Source organism: Monopterus albus, unplaced genomic scaffold (assembly GCF_001952655.1).
Source record: "Monopterus albus unplaced genomic scaffold, M_albus_1.0 scaffold42.1, whole genome shotgun sequence".
Classification (NCBI taxonomy): domain Eukaryota; kingdom Metazoa; phylum Chordata; class Actinopteri; order Synbranchiformes; family Synbranchidae; genus Monopterus; species Monopterus albus.
Window position 1 is genome coordinate 1,619,266 of NW_018127922.1, and position 11,982 is coordinate 1,631,247.

Here is an 11,982-nt window from a genome sequence, read left to right on the forward strand (position 1 = left end):
TTGAAGCAAATAGACAGCCGTGTGCTTTCACTAGCTTGTGTGAAGTCACCAGCTGCTTCTCTTCATCTGATGCCCCAGCTCACAACACGTCAGTGTTGTGTTAGCATTGTGTAAGCAGTACATAAGCAACCATCTGTCCAGTGCATATGGGCTCTGAGTCAGTTCTGTTGTGTGATCAACGCAGGAGTAAGGAAAACAGCAAATATCAGGAAAATCGTCTTTTTATGATCATTTGTCAAGATTTAACTTGCATTTTAACGTCTTACAGTACATCTATCTTTACATTTAGTTGACATTTTGAACAGCTTCGGCTGTTTTGTTTAGTGCTAATTAGCAAATATTGACATGGTGAACAAGCACTGAAACAGCAGCATGTTTGCATTGTCACTGTGAGTGTTAGAACAGTTAAGCTGTTGTGCATAGCTGTTGTGTGGACTGAAGAGCAGTAATACATCGCATTAATTAGATTTATTTCAGTCGGGAAGAAACTGTTCTCGAACGTGGTGCTTTTATTTATTTTCCAGAAGGATGCAACACCAAAAATACATAAATACAATAAAAAACCTGTGCTTGTTGTGAGAAGTCGGTTTGTTTGTTGGTTTGTTTGAAGGAAGTCACATGCACTGACTTGGCCAGTCCTATTATAATAGTTTAGTGTACAGTATATTTTACTGTTTCATTTCCCTTCAACGACCTAGTGGGATATCCTTGTGTACTGTATGAATGAGTAGCAAGTAGAATTGGATAATAAGACAATATAAATATTTCTGCCATAAAAGAACTATTGCATCTCATAAACATCAGATGGTGTTAGTAGTCCATTATGAACAGTACTTTTACAATTTATTCATCACATGTTGCCTGGAAATACTGTATTTTACCGCTACACCAGATGACAACAAACTGTTTAATTGTTGTCTTAGGGTTTAAATCCAGAACAATCAAGTGTTATTGCAATAAGTAGTAATAATAATAAGACAATAAAGAAGAAGAATTATAGCCTACTATTATAAAATGTATATCAGTGCTTCCACTAATGCACTGATTTCCCTCATGCTTCAATATTACATTGCCCTGATTTATTTTTATCTTCAGGCCTTTCAGTAGCACTGAGATGATAGAACTGCTTTAACAAGGTCAGACCTCTAGTACTGCTGCGCTACTATCTGTCTGATTCTGTGAAACATGGTGGGATGCTGCGTGACTTGTTTTTTACAGATTGATTCATAGGGTGTCTGCATCACTTCTCGGAGCTGATGAATTTTATTGCTATTTCATGCCAAAATTTTAGAAATTTTCAGAAACAATTTCAGACCAAGGGTTCACATGTTTATATTAGTTCAAAGTTGCACACCATTTATTTTTGTCTTTCTCCATGCACTGGTTTCTCCCTCTACATGGAAGCTGAGCATCATTTGGCAGAGTTTCACACCTCAGTAGGGAAAAAACACAGGCAGCTAACGGATTTAATGGAATACAAGCCTCTAATTAGGAAAACCAGCTATTCATATGACTCACTGAGGACTCTTGTTAGTGCTGCACATAAGAAATACAGAGACCTTATCAACCATCCCCAGAGGACTATGTAAGACTGTAGCCATTACAGATAAAGGGTTTTTTTCTCTGGTATTTTTTTGCTGTCAATCACAGGTGCTCGTCATTACAGCCCACAAATCTCTTCTCTGCACATGACAGCACTATCTGATATAATATGAATTTGAGTCGGAGTATGAACATCATCATCATCAGCAACATGACATGCTGTATGAAACACTGTCACTGTTATTCACATTGCACTGCTCTGGGGCTGCATTAGGCATTGTGTGAGAGATAGGGACTGAGAGAGACGCTCAGCACAGGTCACAGCTTGTTTTATTTTGAATTCAAACCAAGAGAAGAAGGACAAAGATGCACACTGATAAAATTACACCACATATTGCTTCATATCAACTAACAACGTCACAATATCTCCTAAAAGCACTCTTGACAACGGATTCAATGTTGCAAAATGAAAAAACAACAGTACAGGAGGAGAACTCTGCTGCAGCTGAAGCCCATCTACTGTATAAACGTAACAAAATGGGAAAATAAGAGTTTTGGTAAGAGGCGGTGATATGCACAGTATTTCATAACTACAAGACTGGCAGCAGAAGCAATATACAAGTAAATCACGTGTTGGGGGGGGGCTACTATGATGCATACACACAAAAAACTAGCTTGAACACAGTATGTACAGCTTGGTCACTGGGGGATTTTAGGATTTAAAATGTATAGCACAGCACATCGTCACTGTATATGAGCTATCAAACAGCCATGAGGGAAATTTTAATTGAATCAATTCCGGACATGTTGCGGATGCAAACATGGCATCGAAAATTTTCCTCTGAGCTGAAATTTTGTATTTAAAAATGTGTTACAGCAATACAAGACCATACTGACATATTTTGGGTTGGTATATGACGTGATCTGTATGTGTGGTGCTTGACAGAGTGAGGTTATGCAGTCTGGACAATAAAGGCAGGAAAAACAGAGGCCATGAATGGATATACAACGTAACTACAGCATACGCACTTGAAATAAAAAATGTCCAAAGAATCTCAAAAAGAAGAAGTGTGAAATTCAGCACTGACTCATGTCTTTGTACAAAGAGTTGCCTGGTCATCGTATACAAAACATCCATACATTACATTACATTACAGTAAAAAATGAAAATACATCATGACAGTCAATAAATAATAAATTAGAGGAAGGTAGTAAACATGGTGATGCGAGAGCAGACCGTGTGTGTTTGTGAGAGTGAGAATGTATCAGCAGATGATGATGATCCCAAGACAGCAAAAGATCAACGAGAAATGCCCGTCATAACTCATAAATTGGCAGACATGGCAAATCAAAATATGGCCTAGCATGTGCTTGTCTTTTTATGTCTGCATGCATGTTTTCACTTTATATTGGCATCATATATGCAACTGCTGTGTTAGTGTGCATCTCTTTTGTCTAAATTTCTAAATATTGTCCTACATATGTGTGTGTGGTCTCAGTCACCACCTGCCTGTGTCTCTGTGTTATTTCTTCACGTCTGCATGTGCCTCTGTGCGTTTACAACATCCTCAAACCATTTTGCTAACTCAGTGGCCTTCCCCACTCGGGGGTTTGGCATCGTGCTGCTGACCCCCTGCTCCTCCAGGCAGCCAGGGGGAGACAGAGTGCGAGGTGGTCTGCTTGGCCATGCTGTAGTGGCTAATCACTGTGTAGAAACGGCCCCTCGAGTTGGCGTCCTGGGCAGCGTAGTAGGCCTCCAGAGAGGCTGGGATACACCGCTTGTGCTGACAAGGAGAAACATTCATAAATTAATTCATTGTGACAGTTTTCAGCACCTGACTTGAGAAAAATATAGAAATGCAGTTTTTCTGATTGACACAGTGATTTAAATTGTAATGTTTCCCATTATGAGTCAGAGGTCAGGTCAGGTTTGTAAGCTTAAAGTCCTACTACATTGAAAGAATCAGAAAAAATAATGCAGTTGCCATGAGCCTTCCAGTCAAATCTTTGGTAAAATTCGATAAAACATTGGACTTTGACACAGGAGACCACTGTGTTTCTCATTTCAAGCTGGTAGTGTAGTCAGTGTTGCTTCTTTTAACCACAACTGTCTATTACTGTAGCCATGACAACGAAGATCCTCTACCGCAACCTTAACCACGTAGATACTGTTTTTTAACCCAAACTCTGATCTTTCCCCAGAACATTCTGGTTAATCAACCACAGCTGGCTAATCTGCCATTGACCACTTTTACTTGCTGCAGCTTCTTCAGTACTGTTAATTATGATGTTATAGGTTAGACGGATGAGCTGTACTTAAATTCAGGGTCTTGCATTTTGAAAATTGCACCTGTACAAGTTGCAATTTTGGAATAAAAATGATTAGCTGTTCAAACCAACCATTAGACTTTAAATGAAACCTAATCAGTACTGGGGGCCATAATACTGTCATCAAAATTCAATTACTGTTTATTTTGATTTGTATAAGCATGTGCTTGAGTGTGTATAGATTTACAACCGTCTGTCTAGTTGTGTAGCATATATGCCATGTACACAGGTGTGCATCTTGTTTATCAACACTTTTGTACCTGGTGAACTGTGGCTGCTAATAATAGCTCTGCAGACTTCAGCGAGAGCCCCTTGGAATCTAGATTTGTTTCACGTGCAAGACGGGATTTGTCCAGAGACACAGACTTTCAAGGTGACCGTGACCTCTCACCGAGTCCTGTGAACTACTGTAAACTTGTGTTGCTAGAAATCAGAAGCTGTTTGCATCCACGTACTGCAAAACTGGAAAGGCTCAACATTCAGTAAACATCTGGTAGCGATTTGATGAGGATGGCTATATGAGACATTTTATTTTATTACCTCGGCCATATGGCTTCAGAGTTTAATGATCATAATGTGGTAATTATTGTAAAATAGGCAGCAAATCTAATTTGGCAATTTTCCTCTAATAGTCAACACAGCTAATGACAAATACAGTACGATTGGACTCAGTGGAGTCTTTTGCTTCTGTGTCAAGGAATAAAAGCATAAAATTGTACTTGATTATAACAAAATCACTAATATCATTGATTAATGATTGCCCATCTGATAAGCTTTATTAGCTTCTTCATGTAACATGACCTCAGAAATAAAAAAAAAAAGTAGGGTAGGAGATTTTCTTTCTCCTCCCATTGGAGACAGGACAATGCACTCACCTTTGATTCTTTATTTAGATATGAAGGAAAGTAGAGGGGGAGGCAGTGAAGGGCAGAGAGGATTCAGCATCTTGTTTAATGACACTTCAGCCAGGAGAGATGCACGTCAGGCTAGGGTGTAGGCTACAAGGCTACGTGTTACCTACATTGTATGTACAGCGCTGATTCAACACAGAACCATATATCAAGCTTTACATATTCACAGCTGGACGCTGCCCAGTACAACCACAAACTGACCTGTAACCACTTAGCAGCTCCACTGGAGCAGTTGAGCTTAAGGGCTTTGCTCAAGGGCACTGTAGTGGCGCTACTGAGGCTGGGGCAAGCGCTGCTTTGTCACCTGTCCCACCTAGGTTTAATCCTACTGGTCTGAGGATTGAACTGGCAACCTTCCGGTCACAAGATCGCTTTGCTAATATATTTCACAAATGAATCAGTAATGAACATAATCGTTAGTTGGTTAGTTGCAGGGCTATTTTACTGTGAAGAGGCTATTCTACAACCTGCTGCACAATCCACCTGCTCTGTTTACCTGCTGACTATCACAGGGCTGTGGATAGGTGTGTTGTGATGGTGTGTTATAAAATAAAATCTGACTTATGGGTTTTACCTTATAAATGAATCCATCTGGGCAGGCGTGGTCATAGGTGAAGGCTTTATAAACCACCAGGAACACGATGCAGGCGAGGAAGGCCAGGGCTAGGATGATCAGAATCGTCACCTGGAGGGAGAACAAATGCCGGTCATTGTGTGTGTGTGTATGTGCCCCAGAGCAATAAAAGAGTATTGTATGTAGTTTATATATGTACTACAGGGCTAACATGAGACAGAAAGAAAGAAAGATGGAGTATGTGACTGTGTGTGTGTGTGTGTGTGTGTGTGTAGGCATAATAAATGGTAAGATGCTTCTGACTGAGGTCAATCTGTCCTCAAGGCAAGGTGTTCCTGTTACTGTATATGATGAATGGCTCAGGTTGTGTCACTATTAAAAGCCACCTTGTTTCCACAGACACTGTGCTGCTTGATCTATAAATATAAGGAATCATGTAAGTCAAGTAGAACATGAAACTTTCTCTGCTGTTTCACATGTTTTAATTTTCTATCTGTCTTTACCTCTAATAGGCTGTTTTTCACAACAGACATTTTGACTTGCCACAGGAGGGAAAACACGGATGTTACATGTACTAATGACATTAACAATGGCTCTTGTGTATTCACGTGTCCCAGTGAGCCAGCATGCACAACACCAGCGCCCTAAACCTGAAGCAGCTAAGTGGACTTCAGCCACGTTCTGACTGCGTTATGCAAATTGTCTTTAAAAAAATCTCTTGTAAATATAGACTTCTAATTAAGTTTGTTAAATAAAAAAAATAATAGTAAAATGAATATGCATAGCACCATTCCACAAGTTCCCTCCCTCTATGTTAGTAACTTCATTTAATCTTATAGATGAGATTTACTTAACATAAGATCTGGATTGCAACAACAGGGATGTGCTGGTCATATACCAAGAATATCTGAGACATTTGTATCCAGCAAAATGTGCTGTATATTTTAAACATGACCTTTCACCATGCTTGCAACTTTCTGTGAAGCCCCAGTGTGCGTAGCTCTGTAAATAGAGTAGACCAGATTCAGGATGCAGCCAATATAAGAACCACTTGTAGAGCAAATGTCTGTCTGTGTTTCATGTGTTTGTCTGTGTTGCTATTAATCTCACTCAAGGTCATCAAAGCAAACTGCCTGAAATGGAGCCTGAGTCCTGTTCCTTCCTTCAGTGTTGTAAAACAGAGAGCCAAGCAACACTTACAGTATAGTGTTTTGAGCAACTTTAATGTAAAGACCAATGCGTTTCAGCAAGTACTTTTAAGAGACCTCGATGAAGGCTCCTTGCCGAAACATGTTGGTCTTTACATTAAAGTTGCTCAAAACACTGCAAGCGTTGCTGGACTTTTTGTTTTCCAGTTTGTTTTTCCCTTGGTTGTACACCTCAGTAGTGTGTGAAGTTGTGCCAGAAATGTCTGCTGTACCCTCCTTCAATCTTCAAAGTAGATTGTGAAGCATAAAATTCAACCTTTCACTCTACGTGTGTCCTACACAGGTGAAAACTAAACTCACTGTGAGCTACTGTACCTGTACTGCTGGCTTGTCTCAGTTCTCATAAAATCATCTTGTAATCCTAAAACAGATGGTATCACTGGTTGTGCAGAGTGTGACATTTGTCATGTAATGCTACCCCTAACCTAAGAATTCTTTATCTAAAGATCAATTTTATTATTTCTTTATATTTTCATTGTCATGGCAGCTCCATCTCCACTTTTATAACGACACTGCTGACTGTTCTATGCAGAGGTCTTGTGATAGAGCAGCATGTACAGTTGATTTTAGTGGTTGAGTTTTTGAATCCATGTCCTTGCTGCCCCCAAACCTGTGCTGACTGTCAGTCTCCTTGAATAGGCAAGAGAAATGAATTAGCTCTTCCATCTACTTTCTGAATGTTTTCAGCTGCCAGAGGCAGAAGAATATTAAACACAGAAATGGGCAACAGATTTATGAATAGAATTTTCTGACACTGTAAGCAGCTCTGTGCAAATTAAACCATACAGTAGCTCCTGTAAACAAAATATATGATTAAAAAAAATATGGAATTAAATAAAATGCTCGGGTCAGTTTTTACAAGAAGAAATTATTAGGTGTCACTGATATTTATTTGGACAAGCATTTGTAAAGAATCTAAATCTATCTTCAGTGTGAAAAATATTTAATAGCAGCCAAAAAAAGAGCAAATCTAAAATGATGGAAATAATACTGTGTGGTTTGAGGTGTAAAATATTTAATTCCCTGGCAAGCTAGACAATGTTGTAGCAAAGCAGCTTAACATATAAAAGGATTTGTTTCTTACTACATTACATTTTATTCCCCGATTCGGTGCGTCTGAGCGAGCATTTAATTAGAATTATGCAAATCAAGTGTAAATGATAGCTGCGGGTATTGGTACTGTCTGAAAAGTCAAAAATTCTACTAGCCTGTGGGGCTGTGAATGTGTCTGCCTTCTTCACATACTCTAAAAAAAAAAAAAAAAAAACACCCCCCCCAAAAAAGAACTCCAGTGAGGGAACTGAAAATAGAACCTTCCATAATGGAAGAATATCTCTAGATTCCCACTGCACCAAGAATCCAGAGATTGTTTATTGTAGCCACAATCTGGATCAAATCTGCTGCATATCAGTGGATTTTTGATGAGCTTTATGTCTGAGCAAATAGAGGCAGAAGTCAAATGTATGAATCCACATTTATGGAGACTGCCTTATTGCACATTCGTCATTAAGCCACACCATGTAAAAACAATACACTACATATTGCACATTCCCCTGCACACTTACACATTAGTCATGAGCCATATTTCAAGTTACACATACATTATTTCACATAATTACTGTATATAAAATACAAAATGCTCAGATGAAACTATAACAGAGCTGTGTGCATGTTTAATAATGTGTATTCCTTCAACATTATTGCAGTCTCCCCCTTTTGACTGTTGCATTGTATTGTTTAATTGTAAAGGAGAGGGAGTAGCAGGGCTGGGGCTGTTAGTTTCTAATGTCCTGATGTAACAGATGATAATCATCCTTTAGACCATCCTCAGACATGTTAGACAACCTTTTACTATAGAATGAGTCCACTGATATTTCTGTCTGCCTGATTTTGTTTATTTGCTTTCTTATGTATTTTATTAATCCGCTCTTTAGCATGGTGGCGCAGTGATTAGCGCTGTCGCCTCTCAGGTTCTGGGTTTGCATGTTCTCCCTGTGCCTGTGAGGGTTCTCTCCGGGTGCTCCGGCTTCCTCCAACAGACCAAAGTTATCTGTTATCAAAACTCACACCAAGATAACTGCACAACTCCTTCTTTATTGTCACAGGGTCAGATTCAAATTTGTCCTTTTACAGTACCATCTCTTTAGTCTTGGTAACATCTTGAGCCAGAATTTGCGTCCTACAGTATCCAGGTACATCTAATGTTGCACACACATTAATTATAATATCCAAATATGCCCTCGTGCCATATTTTGTAATATCTGGACTGGAGTGTTTCCATTTCCAGTCAGAGGATGGTGTTAAAGCCCTTCCTGATTTACTGCTCTCTATGTGATCTGTCACAGTGAGATGTCATCGCAATTACACATGGGTGTGATCATTAGTCTCCATCAGTGTTATGGGGGTGGACAGGGACACGCAAGCTAAGCGCCTATTCACTTGGTGTCATCTTAGAGGGCACACCTCTCAGCCTCAGCTGCTGTTGACAGTCTTAATAAATTGCATTAAAAGAACACATTTATTGTTATAACAGTCATGCGTTCCATAGCAGCAACAGGACTGAAATTACCTCAATTTGAAAGTGATGTTCATGAAATGGCTTGTTAAGAAGAGGGATTAAGTAAAGCTTCTCATGTCATGGAGTGAGCAATGAGTGTTTTATGCATGTAGAGACCCCACTCTGCTTGTGAAATTGAGCTGCTAATACCTGAGGAGATTTACTCTTCTGCACAACTAAAATGGAAGAAATTTAGAATGTCTTCGTATATGCATTTGAATTACTTGTCAGCCACTGAAGTAAGAGATTGTTTATGGAATGAAACAGCTTCCTATGGAATGTATAATCTGACCACTCTATAATAATGCTTAAAATTCGGTCATGACATTGTACATACATGAAACAGATTATTGGGATTACATCTGGCATTGTATAGCCTATGTTAACATTTGATGATACTTTAACAACTGTAGCTTCAACACAACAAGAGCAGCTCAAGCAAGAACATACCCCGCCCTTTGTGAAATAAACGATCACTCTGAAATCTGTGTTGATGCAGCCACAGCCATGCAGTGTATAAATCCATTAAAAATCAACCCTGACCTTTCTCCATTATTCATAATGTGGCTGAACTCTGCAGTAAACCTTGCAAGGTCGTCAGGGCAATGCTACAGCTCACGGATGAAGACTCCCTCCATACATGAAGTGGAGTCATACGTTTATCCACCAGTATCGACTGGTCTGATGCAACATTCCTCTTTGATAAGATAATACTTTTATATGTGCTCACACTGAGCAGCAGTAAACTGTATAGAACATAACAAAATACAACTGAATAGAATGAAGCTTTTCTGGTCAATTCAAGGCTCCGATATCTCTCAGCATGGAAGCTTCTCCCACCCACATCACCAACGTCCTACAGCTGTGTCACCACCAACACAACCATCATCCTGTTTGCTGTGTGACACTGATAACAGACAGATGTTTGTTTATAATGCATGCGGGTAGACACGCAACATGCTGTTGTAATGTGGGTAAAGAACAACGTGTCCTTAACAACGATTGGCTCCATCATTAAAGATTGGATTGACTGCGTGGCAGGTGACTGTGCCCACTGGGATTTCATTCACGGAGTCTGCCAACATGGCCGATGGAAAAAACACATTGTGATTGCATTTGAAAATACATTTTACCAGCATTGTTGTGGATTCAACCGAAACTGGCAAATCAGTGTCAAAATACATAAGCTAAATAAACTAAACTGTCTCAAATCTTGTCCCTTTTACGCATATAGTGTGGTATTCTATGCTGTCAAGTGAAGCCTCACAAGTTCACTGTTGTGTATTTGCAGCACAAAACAGTGAACTTGTAAGAAATATGCTGTAAAGATGACATCCTAGAAGAAACCTGTTATCTTACAGAGAACTTAAAAGGAACAGTTTGAGAGTTACTGTAGGTAAGATTGACACCAGGGCCAGGTTTTGAGTGGGGACTCAAGAAGTTACTGCTACCAGCCAACAAATACATCTTGTACATAACAGCTTGTAAAATGGTGAACTGTTGATTTTACACTTTGGCTTCGATACAGACTGAAAAATAATATGTATTGTTTTCCCTGCTTCTGGTAGTTTTATATTTAGTGTGTAGATGTGAGAAGCATCCGTTTTATCATCTAAAGGTCTTTTCACACCAAGAGTGTGAAATAAGTGATACAAAATAGTTTTTTTTTTAGTCCACATCAAGCGACGATGACATGCAGGCGCTGGTTCTGCTAAATACAAGGAGTGCATCCTAGACTGATAAAAAGGAAGCTTGGAAGGTTTTACTGCTTGTTGCAGGGGCTGAATGTGTACTGCGGTTGTTTTTGGACCCACTTAAGGGTGTCCATGGGAACATTTGAGGATTTGCTGCTACTGTCACAGCACTTGAGGAGACAGAAGAGAGCAATTACAATTACCCGATCAACCTGGAGTAGCCGCTGGCTGTATGTCTAAGGTAAGACATATACTGAAGACCACTTTAATGAATGATTCAGATAGGTTTAGCTGACTGGTGGATCATGCGTTTACAATATTGTAACTTTCCAGCAAGCTGCGTTGTGATTGGTCACGTGTTTTTGTCGCAGGCGACAAAGTAAAAACATTTTATTTTGGGGTGAAAAAAAAATTGTGACCTTTCGTTCAGTGATATTCCATCGCTGATGTGCAAGTGTTAATTGACAGAATACTTTTTGGAAAATTATTATTGATGTGTGGAAAAAAATGCACGAAAAATTCACCTTCAGTGTGAAAAGACCTTAATGAATCAGATCAGCTGGTCAAACTTCAAGTATGTCTTAAAGACATAAAGGCCTGGATGACCTGCAACTTCTTACTTCTAAACTCTGACAAAACTGAAGTTATTGTGCTTGGGCCTGAAAACCTTAGAAATCTGCTGTCTAATCATATAGTTACTTTAGATGACATAGCTCTTGCCTCCAGTACTACTGTGAGGAACCTGTGAGTCATCTTTGATCAGAATATGTCCTTTAAATCACACAAAATCCAAGTCTCTAGATCTGCCTTCTTTCACCTACGCAATATTGCAAAAATCAGGAGCATCCTGTCTCAAAGTGATGCTGAAAAACTGGTCCATGCATTTGTTACTTCCAGGCTGGACTACTGTAACTCTTTACTATAAGTATATCCCAATAATTCCCTAAAAAGCCTCCAGCTAATCCAAAATGCTGCAGCCAGAGTAATGTTAATGACAAGGCTCCATCGTATCTTAAAGACCTCGTAGAGCCTTATCATCCTAACAGAGCACTTTGCTCTCAGAGTGCAGGTTTACTTGTGGTTCCTAGAGTCCACAGAAGCAGAATGGGAGGCAGAGCCTTTAGCTATCAAGCTCCTCTCCTATGGAACCAACTCCCAGTCTCAGTTC

General features: G+C 39.5%; 1 protein-coding gene across 1 annotated transcript in view; it reads right to left on the reverse strand.

The window, feature by feature from the left end:
• Positions 1 to 1,855: 1,855 nt before the first annotated feature.
• Positions 1,856 to 11,982, reverse strand: part of nsg2 (neuronal vesicle trafficking associated 2) — a 36,952-nt gene continuing 26,825 nt past the window's right edge. The window contains exons 3-4 of the mRNA XM_020599864.1: positions 5,356 to 5,466; positions 1,856 to 3,326 (exon numbers count right to left, since the gene is read on the reverse strand). Coding sequence (XP_020455520.1) covers positions 3,129 to 3,326; positions 5,356 to 5,466 — 309 coding nt within the window. The 3' untranslated portion in view covers positions 1,856 to 3,128. The remainder of the gene's footprint in view (positions 3,327 to 5,355; positions 5,467 to 11,982) is intronic.